This window comes from Westerdykella ornata (assembly GCF_010094085.1).
Source record: "Westerdykella ornata strain CBS 379.55 unplaced genomic scaffold EI97scaffold_21, whole genome shotgun sequence".
In the NCBI taxonomy this organism is placed as follows: Eukaryota; Fungi; Ascomycota; class Dothideomycetes; order Pleosporales; family Sporormiaceae; genus Westerdykella; species Westerdykella ornata.
The window spans coordinates 91266-107631 of record NW_022986871.1 but is presented as its reverse complement, the minus strand read 5'-3'; the positions used below and the strand labels follow the sequence as shown (position 1 = coordinate 107631).

Genomic DNA, 16366 nt, shown 5'->3' with positions numbered 1-16366 from the left:
ATCGTGTAACGAGTCAGATCACGTACCGAGCTAGCTATTTCCCTATACAAAATCCGCTAAAACGGGAAAGCAACGCGAAAACAAGTCTGCCTTATGAAACAGCTTACTATATAAAAAGCATAGTCCTCGATACTGCTCTTGTAAGCTAGAGCATTGTTAATACACGTTGTGTTAAGATGCAGCGCTGCAAAGTTACAGATTTCTGCCCGTTTTTTGTAGATTGTTGTATAGGAAAATAGCCGACTCACTACATGATCTAACTCGCTACACTCGAATAAGCTTTTCTGCTGAGGTCTTAGTCTTATCAAGCTCTTAGCGGACCTTGCTGATGTTTCGGCCCCTTCCTCCAGTTGGTGCTTGTGCAGTCTCTCGCCACAGCCTTGAGTTGACATCGTTATGGGAATCAGCGTGTCTAATCGTGAACTCAACGGTATAACTGCCTTGGGAACAGAAACATGCAAATCATAAAAGGGATACTCGATGAAGTGTGTGACGTTGAATCGTCGTTGTCAAAGCACGTAAAGGCGAACATCGACCTTGCCCTTTCCAAAAAGCGGGCTCGGAATTTTAATCAGCGACCCAACCGCATGTCGCTGAGTGATCGACTTTCAGCTCTCCTTCTGATCAAATGGCATGTTTACGATTTACCCATTTAGGAAAATACTGCTAAACCCGTTAAACCCGTATCCATCACTAACAAGCACTGCTGAGTCGGTAACCGTGCCCGCACCCGCGAACTCCAGAACCTCATTTCAACCTCGCAGAGTTTGGCAAATGGGTTTGTCCGATGCTCCACCTGCAGTTTGGTCTGTGATCGTGGTACCACGTAGCCGTGCAGAACAGTAACCTCCCTTGGCGGCTTGAAGCGCGGCGCGACTTCCTACATACCGGCAATGGTGTCTCTCTACCGCTTGGAGTCGAACTTCTCAAGGATTGCTTTCGCTGCGAGTACGGGGGCCAGTACTTCGTAAGAGCACCAGCTTCAAACTAGCGCCAAGGAATCCCATTCTCCTCGTCCCTTTCCCAACAACATCTTCCCTATCTCCCTAAGCAATACTCTAAAAATGAAAGATGTATCATCAATTCCAGCCAACACGACCAACAGTACTGAATATACGCCCTACACCCCTCTTCCAAGGCGTCATCTTCTTCTCTTCCCACTCACGCTAACAAAGCAAACAAAAGATACGTCTTCCTAGCATAATCCGCCGCGCTCTTCTTCAACCTCGCCTGTAACCCTTCGGCCTCCAGATCCGCAGCACCGTACACCTGGTCCATCAGCGCAGAAACGGAAGAGGAGCCGGTGCCTGGGTGGGCGAGATAACGCTGGATGTAGAGCATGTCGAAGGCGAGTTGCTTGAGACGCTGAGATTTCAGGTCAGGAGAAGGGGATGCAGATTCTGCGCCGACGGAACCTCTTGTTTGATCGTCGGCGTCGGCGGAAGTTTCTGTATCTGCTTGTATCGACGGAGTATCCGCTGCCGTCGAAGAAGTTTCCGCCATAGAGGTCAGACTGTTCCTCCATGTTTTGGTCACCTCTTCTTCCGTAAGAGACTTGATTACACGGACGGCCTCGGGGACCCATAGATCGGTCCCATGACGAGCCATGCTCTTGACCAAAGCGCGCAGAAACCTGAATGCGGCTGGGGATGGCTGGGCCGGCAATGCGGGATTGCCCTCCCATAGTAGTTGGCTTTTGGATGAGGGTGTCGCCATAGCCTTAAGCAATCTCTGGTAAGATGCCATGACCGGCGTGACTATCTCCGCTGCGAGGGCCAAGTGCAGTGGCCGGATGAGTTCGTTAGTGAAAGGCGTAGTATGAGGCGTTGAGGTATCGAGAACTCGCAAACGTGGGATGCGCTTGTTAATCTCCCGGACTACTCGCAGTACAAAAATCGCCTTTGACACCTGCTGTTCACTCCGGTCCTCCCCTGTAAGCGAATGAATGATCTTCTTGAATCCATCGCCCAGCGCAGTGAGAGCTCCAGCGAGCGCATCCTGGGTCACCTCTTCGAGTAGTCGTGGGTCATCTCTGCTGAGCAGCGTTTGCTTTGAGTCATCACCGAGCTCCTCGTCGGAATCGTCAAGTTCCACGTCGTCATGGAAGGGATCATCCCAGCGCGCTTCCTTCATGTGTTTCACGACACTCTTGACTTCGAGAACAGACTCCGTCCATTTGTCGTAGTTGGTCAAGATGTGGATGACGGCTTCGTCGCGCCCTTGATGTGTGTTGAGAATGTGTTGCTTGAATGGCTGTGCCCCATTCGATAGTTCTGTCGCCGTTGCTGTCGTACTCCAGAGAGACGTCGAAACAGACGTATCCTTCCAGGACCCGACAGTTCCCGCGACTTGACCCACGACATACCCCAGCCCCTGTGCTCTTGACCTGACGATAGTTTCCAGCTGGCCATTCATCGTGTCCCTCAGATCGTCAAGTACATTGCGGCTCTTCACACCGGCCATCCTGGGCCCGGAAACAATCCATGTTTCTATTAACTCTTGCCTTAGCTGCGCAACTTCATTGAGGTCTTTGGTGTCCTCAAGCACTGTCTTGATGCCTTTGAGAAATGCAGATATGGCCTGTTTCGACCATTGGTGAAGTAGTCTCTCCGCTTCTGGTCGCTGCAATGCATCATGGCGGGGTTGGGGAGTGTAGTCCTGCGCCTCGCCGCCAATCCATTGATGATGAATGTCGAGGTTTAACTCATACAGCGCGCGAACATCGGGATCCTGCACGAGTGGGTGCGTCTTCAGCCGTGCCAGTGCATCCGCCAATCGACGAGGGAATATGGTCTGAGTATCCTGACAGGTTTTCAGGCACAACTTCAACGCATTAACTCCGTGTTCTTTCAAACCGTCCCCCTTTCGTGATGAGCCCAGTATCTCCTCCATCCTGACATGATGAAAGTGTCGCAGGACATCAACAGGCGTCGACGAGGTGACCAGCGAGTAAGCACACATGGTCTCCACGAGCGTCTCTGTTTCTCCCGCCCCACTCGCCAGCCGTCGGTCTATTCTTCTCAACAATCTGCTCCGCAGCGAACCCAGTTTATCCCTCAGTTGGTCCACGATTGGCGCTTTAGTCTTACTCTGTGACAAAGCCTTGTGCAGCAGACGCGCAATAACCAGCACTTTCGCAACTAGCAAGTAACCCGCGTCACCCTTCATCAGTCGTGCTATGACAATGGGACAGCTCCGAAGCACGGATAGTTGAGAGGCAAACGTATATCGGTCGGCATCTCGCTCCAGAGTTTGCGCGTGCGTCTTCGCAGCACTACGAGCGATGCGGTCCAGGTTTCGCGAGTTGCAGTTCTGTCCTACTCTTGCTAGGTTGGCTTCGACTCTCTGCATGCGGGCTTCCATGTCAATGATGGTTTCCGCAGTATCGAGAAGGTCGCGGTAGCTCGCGCTGTGCAGCAATAGTCAGCACGCTTCTTTCATAGCTAGGTGGCCAAGTCACTCACCCCACGAGGGAGCGGAGCTTCTCCCGATTGTCAGCGGCATGGCTACGCAATTGCCGCTCTAGTTTCTGAACCACCGGTACTGGATATTGGAATGCATCCTCCCACGTCTTGAACGTCCGCGGGTCGGGGGTTTCGGCCGCCATCTCACCAGCTTGCGTTCACCACTGAGAGGGGTGACGTTGGGGGTTGTTGCGGTTCCGGTTGAACAATCATCCGGGTGACTCAGCAGGTCGGGAGGTTCACAAGCACTACCACAGGAATGCTGATATCAGAGCAGCACGAGAATCAGGAATAAGTACGAAGAGAACTTGTGCTCAGTGCAAACGTAAACAGGTCATTATTTCCGAGCTCGTACACAAAATACATATTCACATGAGCTCGCAATGGGCAATTGTCAAGTGTGAAGCTTGAGATGCATCGCTGATCAACGGAAATCATGCAGCACGCCTAATCGTTCTCACTATCTTCGGCGGCTTGTTGCTCTGCCAGCCTTTGCGCCTCTTGCCACTGCATCGCAAACTCCCTGAGCACACCCTCCCCACCCCTGCTGGCATCCACGACATCCTTTGGCAGCTTGTGAGCGCTGTACTGGGGCGTGTTGAAGTTGTAGGCCTCAGGATCGTCACGCCGCACAAGACGAAACTCGGGGATGAACAGAGGCTCAATCACTTCATCCTCCTCGGACTCATCCGTAGAGTATGCAACGGGTTCGGCCGGTTCCGGAAGCGTCAAGAGCTCCATCCAAGAAAACAGCAATGGATCGGTTCTTTGAGCCCAAGGGTTGATGTCCATGAGCCAAACTCTATCATGTGGCGGAGGGACGTACACGTCGAACGTGAAGTTCGGATCTGGAAAAGTATCCTTTAGCCGTATCTCGAAAAACTCTCGTATCCTGTCAAGCAGGCGATCCTTCATGCTGAAGAGAAACTCGAAGTGGTTGAGATCCCTCTGGCAAAGCGCAATGAGCTTCCGATTCCGGACGAAGCAACGAAACTCCACGGAAGGATTCAGCAGAATCCACTTGCGTAGAACAAGGTGATACGGGATGGTAGGGGTTTCCTCGACTTCGGGCACCTCCTCGGTGTCATCAAAAGCGTGCTGCAGATCATGTGTGACGAAATCGCTGGACTTCAGGAGAAGGTAGATGTCGTTGGGTGTCCTGCACTCCATGCTATTTGTCGCGGCGATCCACGTGGCGTCCTTTGGGGCGGACCAGTTCAGCTTTGGTGCGACCTTCCCACCCAGCTCGTCTATGATCCTCTCGATTTCCGCATGCGTTTCCCGCCACTGGGTGGATGGGTCGGCGTTCGCTTCATCGGCGTCGTCTTCGTCGTCATTCTCGGTTCCAGTGAAGATTCCACTATCGCCATCCGACCACTCCGCTCTGTCTGCGTCCTCTGGCGGGAGCACTATACCGTCACCACGGAGGTATTCGAGGAAGGAATCAGGAAGGGGAATTAGGCGAGCCTTTGGGGTGATAGCTCGATATCTAATGCTGTCAAAACCATGTGCACGCGACAGAGCAGAAGACTCACTTGGGATGCCAGCTATGATAGGAGCAGTTCAGAATATGCTGCTTGGTTAACGGCGGAAATGGGAGCTTTCCCGGCTGCCCATCGTCTTCAGGAAGCTTCGGAGCCTCTGTCTCGGCCATGGTGCGTTCCAACAGGAGAAGTATGACCTCGGCTCTGTGTATATGGTGAGTCCATGGTTACTGCGACCTGTGTCATTATTCACGTTTGCCATGAAGGGCGGGCCCAAGGTAGGCGCGCTCGGGCCACCGCCACTTTGCGGGCCGCCGCCTGGCGTTAGCGTAGTCCAGTACAAGTAGGCGCGCTGTGACCTCGATTTCAACATCTGCCAGACCTCAACCTCAACCTCAACTACCGGCTCCGAACATCCTTAAAACATGTCTTCCAACGTCGGCCTCTCGACGCCCCGAGGCAGCGGCACCTCGGGCTACGTCCAGAAGAACAAATCCCTCCTGAAACCCCGCGATGCAGGGGCGCCCTATCCCAAGGACTGGGAGCAGGTCAAGCACCGCCAGCGACAGCCCGACGCAGCTATCCTCGAACACGAAGCTCGACGGGAGATTGAGGTCAAAGTATTTGAGCTGCGGGACAAGCTGGAAGAGGAAGGGTAAGTGCAGCCACCCAAGCCATTTATTATCTATTATTGAGGCCAGGCTGACCGGGGTCAGTGTCGACGAAGACGAGATTGACGAGCAATGTGCAGCACTGCGCAAGAAGCTAGAGGATGAACGCAAAGCCGGCAAAAGCTTGGGGCCCAACGCGCGAAACCTCAAGTCGCATCAGGTGCACGATCTGGCAAAAGCAAAGATTGAGGAGAGCGAGAGGTTGAGGAGGGCACTGGGCATTAGTAAGGACTATGAGGAGGGAAGCCATTGGCGCAAGCAGGAAGAGCGGCTGAGGGACAGTCTGGCCCGCCGAGATGGAGAGGACGAAAAGGACTCCAAGTAATAAGAGCGAGTGCCGCGACGCAGGGCAAGAGACGACGAATCCGAGTGAGCAGCCGGTGCGCGTGGTGGCTGCGGAGCTTTGCGCCGATATGAGGCGGGCCTCGGAACACGTGATGGCAGGGCTTGGGGGCCTTCGCACGCAAAACGTGCTCGCTTCCCGCGCTCTGTTTCGCTGCAAGTAGTAAACGACCCCCAATATTGCGCCCACGCCCTCCCACTCTAACTGCCTCGCCAGACACGCTCAAAGTCCTCATCTGTAACCGCGAGATGCCTCCTTGTCTCCAATTCAGTGGTGAAGGTCGCCTCCGAACGCCTCATTGCACATGCTACAAGCCGGCCATCCCACTGGTTGTTGGTGAACGACGTCAGACGATGCTTCACCTTCACCTATAAACCTCCAGCTCCGTAGCCCGGCCCACCTGCTCCGTCAACTTACACTGTACGGTACCACAGGAGCTGCCGCGCGATCTCCCATTCCCTTGGATCCTCTTACCATGCACCTGGTCGACGGAAAGAACTGACCCCTCATCCTGCGACGATCCGCCTTGACTTTGTTGACCAGGCTCTCCAAGGATTCTCATTCCTTAGCCACTGGCATCACGCTTCTCTCGCCAACCGTCCGCCATGGCTCTGGGTATCTCCACTCTCACCGAGGCATGGAGGTCCTACACCCCGCTCGAACGGCGAAATATCGCCATCTACATTGCCGCCATCATGCTGTACAAGTTCGGTCTGGAGGCCTTCAACGGATCCATTGTAGCACTTGCCACGAACCGGTACGACGAGCTGGCCCGGAACACAAACACCCCTTCCAGGACCTTCGAGCGCGTCGGCCTTCTCACCGGATTAAACCAGGCATTCCAATGTGTGGGCTCCATCCTCATCGCCCCCTTGGTCAAACGGTATCCCACCAAAAACGTCCTGTCCATCGCCATCTTCGTCTTCGGCATCTTCAGCGCACTTCTTCTCATCATCGACGCTGCTACCGGCGGTACCTTCATCCCGCCCCACTTCAGAGACAGCCATCCCGAGAATGACTTCAGTTACTATGGCAAATACAATACCGACGGCATGATACCCATCTACTGTGTCTGCGGTGTCGTGTACGGCATGGTGGAGCTCATCCGCCGTGTCATTCCGCGCGACATCGTAGGAGGCAACGTACAAAAGCTGCGGCGCATGGACGCCCTGGTTCATATCTTCTACGAGGTGTCTGGAACCGCAGGCGCCTTCGTTACAGCACTCGTGCTCATCCCACGCTTTGGCAACAACTTTTCTTTCATTATCACCCCAATCATGTTCACCCTGGCGTCTATAACTTGGTTCTTCATCGAGGAGCCTGGTTTCCAGAAGGAGGCCACGGTGCTATGGGAGCAGCCCTCCTATCTCAAAGCCGTCCTTGGCGGCTTCTGGCTTTTCTTTGAGTCGGTGTACACGGGCGCCTACATCATCTTCACGAAACGCAAATTCATGTGGCTTTTGCCCGGCTACGCGATTGCGCTATATGGGCATCGCTATCTTGAAAACGGGCTTGCTCCAGCCATTGCCCGCCGCTATCTGGGCAACTCAGCTTGGTCGCAGATCATTGTCGGCGGATCTAATCTTGGCGAGTTGTTTGGTGCCGCCTTCGTCTTCCTGTTCACCAACCTTATCACGACCCCGATGCCCTGGTTGCGCATTGACTCTCTGATGCTACTGATTCTGTGGTATCTGCCACATTGGTACCCTCAATCTGGCGACGTCAAACAGGCATGGATTGTTGGTGCCACGTTTTTGCCCATTGTGAGTGAGGCGCGCTTGTAACTCTGGATTCGTTGCTAACAACGGTACAGTCGTTCGGTTGGGCTGCTGGCGACGTCTCTCTTGCTGCCTACATTCAGGCGTCTCTGGCCCGCATCGAATCGACGACAAGGAACGTGTCGGCGTTAGGCGCCGTGATGGCCTTTCTGTACTGCACGTACATTGTCACATATGCAATTGCGTCGCCCGTGTTGGGAAGCTATATCGACCACATTTCCAATAACAATGAGGGGAACATACACACGGCCATTCTGAACGTCGGGGCTGTGCAGTTCACCATTATAAGCATCCTCGTGATGACGGCGACCTTTGTGCCCAAGGGCGCCTTCTCGCTGAATCCGAAGATTCTCAGCGACGAGAGTCTGGATTACGATATTGATGAGGAGGGTGAAAACTACTATCCTGGAATTGATGGGAGCGTGAAGGAGCATGAGATGACGACCAAGTCGAGCTCAGACTGGAACCAGCGACGCACATCGCAGTAGATGATGCGTAGGGGCCGCTGTCTCTGCGGAAAATTGTATATTTTAACGATAATGTGTACTCGGATAAAACTTAGCATGTCTTGTATTCCTCGCACGTGCTCCACTTCACCGCTGGACGGCGAAGTGCTTGCCATACCTTATCTTTCGGCCTGATTGCCGGCCGGTGCAAGCCTGTGTCGAGGAGCCACTTCGGCAGGCATAAATAGCGGTGGAATGTCGCTCCCGCTCCTCATCTGTCATTTGCACAGTACCTGGTGCGCGTACCCCGTCCCCGTGAGAATCCAATAGGCTTGCGTCGCCATCATTCCCCTTGCTGAGGCGGAGGGCTTACGGGTGGCTGCACGTGCAGGCGTGCTCGGACGTGGTTGGACGACCAATCTCACAGCAACCTCCCACAACACCTCACCCATAGACATGCCAAGGTATCACGAATGCATCCGCATCAAACAAATGGCGAGCCTATTCCCCCTCGACGTGCCTTGCACGGCTCACCTGCTTGCCAGTCACTACCTTACCTTCCACCCGCTCCATGTCGATCGCCTGCATCCGAAGAAGCCCAGCGGTCGTGTGCGCAGCAGCGACCTCCCCATGATAGCTTTATCCTGTGCTTGACTTCCGGCCTACGCACCCGTGCTTGATTGGCATCTTGACCCATAGGGGTCCTTCAGATCTTCCACTCCAGTCCGGACCTACGTCAACACCTTGTGAACTGTAGGATCGTAGACGGGACATCGGGGCTATGGACCCCTCCTCCCCCGACCCGCCTAACAACAATGCTCCACGTGCCGTTGGACCTCTCAGCAGGACATGGGGTCAGTTGTTGAAGAAGAGAAGGAGGGGGACCAGTCCACCGCGAGATGTGCCAGAACACCAAATCACGCTTCCGCACCATACTGCACACCCGCTACCCACTATCAAGATCCCTCTCCCACGCTCTGGTAGCGCTAGTGTGAGCGACTCAGGTACGTTCTGCTCGTATGCCCTGATCCTGGATTTTCGCTCTCCTACTATGCTTCGTGGTCTTCTGTACATGGCTCGGTGCTAACGGAGTGATAGCATCGGTAGCACCATCGACCTCTACCGGCTCGACCCAGGCAGAGATGCTTGCTTCCAAGAGCAACTACGAATGGATCGCAGAGGGCCGCCATGCGGAAATGGGTCTCCACTTCTCGACTGCCATGGCAACCGGCGTGATGATGCGGCGTGCAACCCACCGCGCAGCAGAGCAAGCTCGGCGAGACCGTATGAAGTCGGCAATGGTCGACCTGGCCGAATATGTGCTCGACGGCGAAGTCACCTTCGGATCAGGGACAAGCTGTTTTGTCGTATCGAGAGAGGATGCAGCAGCAGCCGAGGCCGAGGGCGGACAGGAAGGAGGCGGAACTGGAGGCGGCCGCGGAAGGAAAGGGAGGAATATCAATAAAGCAAGGATCATTGAGTTGGCTTTGGAGAAGCTGAAGGCACAGGAAAAGGAGATTGCGTTGCTGGAGGAGAGGTTGAAAGCGTGCGAATGCAGTAGTAGGATGGACACGAGCGTATAGGCTGGGGAACCAGGATACCGGTGTTAAAAGCCATCGGGCGGGCCATTTTCGCCTTAGTCGGGCACATCGCCATGAGCATAATTTCTTTGGTATATACATTTTTCCACTCAATCCATAACCACGTCCAGTCTCCAGAGACAGAATGGAGGTCTATATAAACAACTGCACCAGCGTCGCTTAGTGCCTTGGCATCTTTTGACCCGTCCCAATCGGGAAAGTCGTGACGTCAAGTGTCTGCGGATCCTGCCCCGTCGCCCCTTGGTCTTCGCACCGCACGAACGGCGCTGGCCTCTCACATCTGGCAGCATCCGCGCCTCCCCAGAGGATGACCGACGTACGGCCGGATCAGTCAGGTGTGCCTGGGCCCCTTCCAAAAGACCCTAACCGTCATGCGTATATCGAGAAGGATGCCGTAACTGAGCTGAACAGTATACCGCTGAACGACATTCTGGATCAGGACTCGCGCCCTACCTTTGTGCTGGACCTGGACTCGGACTATGTTAACTACAACCTACGCAAGGACGAGCTCCGGCCAATCTTTTGCAACTCGGCACTCAGGCTTCACGAGACCCTGCTGGACAGTGTAACCGGCGTGACGGGCGTCGAGGATCCCGCTGAGCCAGGCTATTCTACATATCTGGAATTCAGGTCCTGGGCCACGAGCTGGAGCAAGTTCGACGATTCTCGCGATGTATTCCCCCTCACCTGTCTCTTCATGGGAATGCTATGGACTGGGTCAACTGTCAGGCAACGATTTCGGATCATCAGTGGGAACAGGTGCTACGATCTCTCCCAATTGCCCAAGGAAGCCCTGCAGGCGGGGTCTCCTATAGAGCTAGAGTACGGAGTTATCCCTCCAAACAAACCACCTGCTAAGGCGATATCAAACGATCGCGCTGGAGACGTGCGGCCTCCCCGTATTCTGACATCGCGGCCTGCTAGAGCAGTTCCGGGCACGGAAACAAGTTCAACCACCTTGGTGACATTCTCCAAAGCCAGTCGTGCCAAAGACAAAAGTTCCAGAATCTCAACATCGGATGGAAAGTCCGCGAAGACCAGCGGTTCCTCGAGCTCCATCCCCTTGTCCGCTCCCGACAATGGCGTTCCGGACTGGACTGCTGAGCAGCCTACAGGGGTAATGACTGACCACGTCTTGTTGGCACGTAACGTGGACTGGGCAGCTACGCCTCTTGGGCCCATGACGAGTTGGTCGAGAGAGTTCCGCGAGGTGGCCAATCTCGTCATGAGAAACCCACATCCTGCCGCCCTATTCTGGGGCGAAGAGCTGACCATGCTTTACAACGAGGCATACGCCAAGGAAGTGGCTGGGAACAAGCACCCTGAGCTAATGGGGACCGGGTTCAGTGGTCCATTCTCCGAGCTGTGGGATGGCGTTTCTCCTGTCTTCCGCGAGTGCGCTCGCACGGGTAAGAGTGTACGCAGGGAAAACGATCCGTTACCGATAGAGAGATATGGCTATCTAGAAGAAACCTTCTTCTCTTGGTCCTTCATACCTCTCTATGGAGGAACAGACCGAATATTAGGATTTTACAACGGACCATTCGAAACAACATACCAGACCATCAGTAGGCGGAGACTGCAGACTCTCCGCAATCTCGGTGAGAAACTAGCCCAAGCGAGGTCTTTCAAGCATTTCTGGAAATGTGTACTAGACGGTCTGGAAGACAACCATAACGACATACCTTTCGCTCTGCTATATTCCATTACAGATTCCGAGGACGCCGACGCAGCGTCCCATTCTTCGGATAGCACCATCTCGCTGAAGTCTTGTTTTCTGGAAGGCTCCATCGGGATACCGGAGAACCACCCTGCATCACCGCCCAAGCTTGATCTCAAGCGGAGCAAGGAAGGATTCATCCCTGCGTTCCGCGAGGCTATGCGGACGCGGGAACCGACCATGCTTCAAACGAGAGATGGCACTCTACCCGAAACGTTGCTAGAAGGCATCGAGTGGAGGGGGACGGGAGACCCGTGTAAAGAGGCCATTATCATTCCAGTTCGACCTACCAATGGCGAAACCATCTACGCCTTTTTGCTGATTGGAGTCAATCCTAGGAGAGCGTGGGACGAGGACTATAGGGATTTTTCAGCGATGCTGAATAGGCAACTAGCTACCTCGCTGGCATCTTTCCTGCTCTTCGAAGATGAGGTTCGGCAAAGTAGGCACGAGGCGGAAGCGGCGGCACTACAACGGGAACGATTGTCTCAGGAGCTGCAATTACAGACCAATCGGATGCGGCGTATGACGGAGCTTTCACCCCTGGGTATGTACCTGTTCAGTCCGGACGGTGTCCTGTTGGAAGCGAATGACCGCTATTTTGAGATGACTGGCCACCGAAGGGACGTTCAGTCGGAGTTTTCCTTCATGGACTACATCGCGGAGAGTAGCAAGCAAACTGCCAAAGTTATGTGGGACTCGTTGGTGAAGGACCTGAAGCCAAAGTATGGGGAGCTGCAGCTGAAGAATCCTAAAGTCGACACTCGTGACTTGAATGGCGAACCTATCGAGTATTGGGTCTTGGCCTCGTCCATGCCGGAGATCGGCATGAACGGAGAACTGGTATCGATCATGGGCTCTATCGCGGACATTAGTCACATGAAGTGGGCCCAGGGGCTGCAAGAGCGCCGGCTACGAGAGGCAGAAGAGACGAAGCGGCAGCAGAATGAGTTCATCGACATCACGTCGCACGAGATGCGGAACCCTCTGAGCGCGATTCTGATCTGCGCCGACGACATCCGTGACACGTTAAGTCGACATCAGTTCAGCGGCGGCGACGCTGCCGTTATTTCTGAATGCATCGAATCGGCGAATAACATTGCACTGTGCGTGCAGCATCAGAAGGCCATTGTGGACGATATCCTCACAGTCAGCAAACTCGACTCGAACCTGCTAGTCATCACCCCGGTTCCAGTCCAACCCGTCACCGTCATCCAACGCGCCATGAGCATGTTCAAACCCGAAGTCCAAGCCAAAGACATCGAATTCGAATTTTGCCCTCAAGACTCGCTGGAGAATCTCCAAGTCGACTGGGTGAACCTGGACCCCAGCCGCCTCCTCCAAATCACCGTCAACCTCATCACCAACGCCATCAAGTTCACGCAGAGTTCCTCGAAGCGCGTCATTTCCGTCATGCTCGGCGCGTCGGTTGACCCGCCGGACCTGCAGAGCAAAGGATTCGAATACGTGCCTACACGCGGTCCGCTCGTCAACATCACCGGGGGCGATGACTGGGGCAACGGCGAGCTGCTGTATATCCGCGTGCATGTACAGGATACAGGCTGCGGTCTCACGCCCGAAGAGAAGCAACTCCTCTTTGAGCGATTCGCTCAGGCATCTCCCCGCACGCATGCCTACTACGGCGGAAGCGGTCTTGGTCTTTTTATATCCCGCCAACTCGCCGAACTGCATGGCGGCCAGATTGGCGTGTCGTCCGAAGCCGGCGTCGGCAGCACGTTCGGCTTCTTCATCCAGGCGCGGAGGGTGGTGGCGCCGGAGAACTACATGTCTGGGCAGCAGCAAGGTCTGCCGCCGCCGCAGGTCACGAAGTCGGGAGAGGTAAGGCGGTATCCGGTTGAGGATGTGTCGACGGCGATTCCGTCGCTTTCGACTATATCCGAGGCATCCAAGCGAGGGGATCGAGGAGAGGAGGAAGAGGAAGAAGAAAAAGAAGAAACACGCAGCCAGAGTCCGAAACAGGTGCCCACACCAGAGACAATGACACCCATCCTAACACCCGGCCCATCAACCATAACACTCCCCGCAGCCGTACGCGCGGCCGAACTCGCAGAAGCCACGGGCTCCCCCTCCACCTCTCCCATGCACATCCTCATCGTCGAAGACAACATCGTCAACCAAAAAGTCCTCTCCAAGCAGCTGCAAAAAGCCGGGTGCATCGTCTCAACGGCGGACAACGGGCTGCACTGCCTTTCCTTTCTCTCGCGCACGCACTTTTTCTCCCCCCACGGCCCGGGGACGGGGATCCCGCTGTCGCTGATCCTCATGGATCTCGAGATGCCCGAGATGGATGGGTTGACGTGCGTGGGGCGGATTAGGGAGATGGAGAGGGAGGGTAGGGTTAGGGGGCATGTGCCTGTTATTGCGGTCACGGCAAATGTGAGGGAGGAGCAGGTTAGGTTGGCGCTGGGGAGGGGAATGGATGAGGTGGTTAGTAAACCGTTTCGGGTGAAGGAGTTGATGGAGGGGATTAGGAGGGTTCTTGGGAGGTTGGAGGGGGATGGTTGAGGGGTGGGAGGAAGGAGGGGTGAGGGATGTGGGATGATCGATGAGTGAGGTTTGAGGGGGGAGGTGGAGATGGCTGGAGGCAGCCAGGGCGTGGTTTGGAGTTGGTCGTACATAAGGGCGGGATCTTTTTTGCATCTTTTGCATAGCGAGCGAGCACGTACATACATACATACATAGCGGTTTCTGGCACGCTGGATATAGGGTTTTGCATTTCCCGTTTCAAGAATATAGACCCGGCTACTTTGGAAGTAACGTAACGTTTGCTGTTTTGGATGGAGAGACGAGTTTGTTTGTTGGTACCATTTTCTCCTTTATCTTATCGAGATTTTGCTTGCATGATCGAAATAGAAATGAGGGTTGGATTGGGGTGGTTATATATATGTATATAAGATGAATATACGCTGCATACACCGTCTCATCTTTGCTGGTAGCACTCACTTTTGCACAAGCTCGGGTTTTTGCACATAGCACAGCAAAAAGAAGCTCATAGCGACAGCAACAGCAACAGCAACAGCAACAGCAACAGCGATGCAGTTATCTATACATATACAAAGCTAGATCCTAATCACGATCTTTATAATAAATTGTATACGTAACGCATATACCTAGAGAAAAAGAAAAATGTATTAAAAACACTAGATTCTACACTCTACATCTAGATAAAGATCCAGGGCCTTCCCTCCTTCGCTCGCTCGCTTGCCCGTAAATAAAATAAACAAATTAAATAAACGGTGGGGAAAAAAATGGAAAAAAAGAAGTAAATGGTTCTCGTTTTGGTTCTTGTTTCTGCTGTTTCTGCTGTTTCACAGCTAGCTGTTCTCCAATCCCCTTTTTATTGGTACGTCGTGGGGCCCTTGCCTAGATTGATTTGATTTATGGATGAGATGGATGGATGGATGGATGGATGGATGGATCATTTCATTGAAATCGACCAACAGCAACATACGTACCCGAACGTATCCAACACACAACACAAGGAGACAAGGCAAGACACGGCAAGCGTCGTTAACAAGGGACTATACTTCGTCCTAATCAACTGTGGACTACGCATACACCGTCACTCGTATATTTATAGGACATATATTCGACCCTTCCAAGCGCTAACCATTCATTCACCAAGATATCAAATACCGCTCTCCGGCGACTCACACACTCGCTCCAAAACATCACAATTCACAGTCAAGCAATCAACCAAGAGGCACAATCTTCTGAGTGGGTAAATCCCGGCGCGCATTTCCCCCCAGCCCCAGCAGCGAGAGGAAGAGCAGCAGCAGCAACCACTACTCCCTCCCACACCGAAGCCGGCCAGAAACCGCGACCCGACGGATACGAGTCTTGACTAGCTACGTTTTCATCCCTAGGTCCAAAGTAGAATAAGTTTTGCAATATGAGGTAGAAGGGTAGGAGGAGTCGAGAGGCATGTGACTGACAAAAACAGAGAAAAAGAATGGGAGGCTAACAACGCACGCCGGCTACCAGGGTAATAAATAGCAAGAAAGAATCGGGAGCCTCTCCAAACCTTACTTTCCCTTTTCCCCAGCTTGTTGAATAACAAAAAAGCAAAGAAACCCCTTCATTCATACACAGTCTTCTTGAAATGCAGCATCAAGTAAGGATCCGCGCCCCGTACAATGTCAGATTTCCCAACCACCCATGCATGCACCCCATACGTTTCCAATGCTCCCAGGACGAAGATAGGTGGATGATAGACAAAGGGTAGAGAACAAGTAGTGGAGGAGAGGAGAGCCAGAGAAAACATCCAGGGCTATGATAGGTAGAAGTAGGAGACGAGGCAGGAAAATGGTATCTCTAAAGCTACAAGCTCGGCGCAGGTTGAATAAAGGAGCCTAGGTGTTTAAAAGGTGTTTAGGTTGAAGAAGAAACGGACCAAATTGAACAAAGGGATGAAAACGTTGTCAAGACTACAAGTGGAGGTCATGCCAACCTCCAACCCACTCAAGGTCGCCAATGTCATCGACCACCATCGGTTCGCGTTGCGTGTGATGCTGGCGCCAATCTTTGCTCAAATTCCACATGCCTCTGTTGTGACTGCGATCAAAGATTCCAAGATCGTGGTGAGCAGGGCTCAGGTTCAGAGGACGTCGCCAGCTGCCGGCCCGGCTTCGCTTCTTGGCTGAGTTGGGCGTGGCCTGGGCATGATGCTTCGGTGTCTTGATGGGCTTCTGCGGTGTCGGCTGTGGCGTTGGCTGCTGCGATTGCGGAGCGCGCCTACGATCACCCAGGGCGGCCCACTTGTCCAAGATAGTGCGCTTCGAGGGGGGCGAGTACCTTGGCGGCGGATGGGTATGGTCCTCGAAGATGAAACCAGTCTG

At 53.8% G+C, this 16366-nt stretch overlaps 6 protein-coding genes across 6 annotated transcripts; 4 read left to right on the top strand and 2 right to left on the bottom strand.

The window, feature by feature from the left end:
* Positions 1-1161: 1161 nt before the first annotated feature.
* Positions 1162-3607, bottom strand: EI97DRAFT_381989 (uncharacterized protein; the record flags this gene model as incomplete). The annotated part of the gene is made up of 2 exons (XM_033795830.1): positions 1162-3409; positions 3465-3607. The coding sequence occupies 2 exons, from the start codon at positions 3605-3607 to the stop codon at positions 1162-1164; spliced, it is 2391 nt and encodes a 796-aa protein (XP_033651739.1).
* Positions 3608-3776: 169 nt separating this feature from the next.
* On the bottom strand, positions 3777-5195 carry EI97DRAFT_422648 (D123-domain-containing protein). The gene is made up of 2 exons (XM_033797092.1): positions 5000-5195; positions 3777-4953 (listed from the first exon to the last, which is right to left on the bottom strand). Exons 1-2 carry the CDS (start codon positions 5116-5118, stop codon positions 3912-3914), a joined length of 1161 nt encoding a protein of 386 aa, XP_033651738.1. The 5' UTR covers positions 5119-5195; the 3' UTR covers positions 3777-3911.
* A 178-nt stretch (positions 5196-5373) lies between these two features.
* EI97DRAFT_381731 (cwf21-domain-containing protein) lies at positions 5374-5944 on the top strand (the record flags this gene model as incomplete). The annotated part of the gene is made up of 2 exons (XM_033795815.1): positions 5374-5603; positions 5665-5944. The coding sequence occupies 2 exons, from the start codon at positions 5374-5376 to the stop codon at positions 5942-5944; spliced, it is 510 nt and encodes a 169-aa protein (XP_033651737.1).
* Positions 5945-6256: 312 nt separating this feature from the next.
* Positions 6257-8444, top strand: EI97DRAFT_130816 (uncharacterized protein). Its single transcript, XM_033793115.1, has 2 exons — positions 6257-7725; positions 7776-8444. Exons 1-2 carry the CDS (start codon positions 6568-6570, stop codon positions 8226-8228), a joined length of 1611 nt encoding a protein of 536 aa, XP_033651736.1. The 5' UTR covers positions 6257-6567; the 3' UTR covers positions 8229-8444.
* Positions 8445-9319: 875 nt separating this feature from the next.
* On the top strand, positions 9320-9769 carry EI97DRAFT_381866 (uncharacterized protein; the record flags this gene model as incomplete). The annotated part of the gene is made up of 1 exon (XM_033795822.1): positions 9320-9769. A coding segment is annotated over one exon (450 nt), but the record flags the coding sequence as incomplete, so codon positions are not given.
* Positions 9770-10041: 272 nt separating this feature from the next.
* EI97DRAFT_435302 (aerobic respiration control sensor protein arcB) lies at positions 10042-14447 on the top strand. Its single transcript, XM_033798825.1, has one exon. The coding sequence runs from the start codon at positions 10095-10097 to the stop codon at positions 14031-14033; it is 3939 nt and encodes a 1312-aa protein (XP_033651734.1). The 5' UTR covers positions 10042-10094; the 3' UTR covers positions 14034-14447.
* The last annotated feature ends 1919 nt before the right edge of the window (positions 14448-16366 follow it).

What these genes read in the sequence shown, in the direction of transcription:
- EI97DRAFT_422648 (XM_033797092.1), bottom strand. Translation starts at nt 5,118, where the DNA reads ATGGCCGAGACAGAGGCTCCGAAGCTTCCTGAAGACGATGGGCAGCCG. An exon ending in TATCATAGCTGGCATCCCAA is followed by an intron (nt 4,954 to 4,999) that starts GTGAGTCTTCTG and finishes TGACAGCATTAG; the next exon opens with ATATCGAGCTATCACCCCAA.
- EI97DRAFT_130816 (XM_033793115.1), top strand. Translation starts at nt 6,568, where the DNA reads ATGGCTCTGGGTATCTCCACTCTCACCGAGGCATGGAGGTCCTACACC. An exon ending in GTGCCACGTTTTTGCCCATT is followed by an intron (nt 7,726 to 7,775) that starts GTGAGTGAGGCG and finishes ACAACGGTACAG; the next exon opens with TCGTTCGGTTGGGCTGCTGG.
- EI97DRAFT_435302 (XM_033798825.1), top strand. Translation starts at nt 10,095, where the DNA reads ATGACCGACGTACGGCCGGATCAGTCAGGTGTGCCTGGGCCCCTTCCA.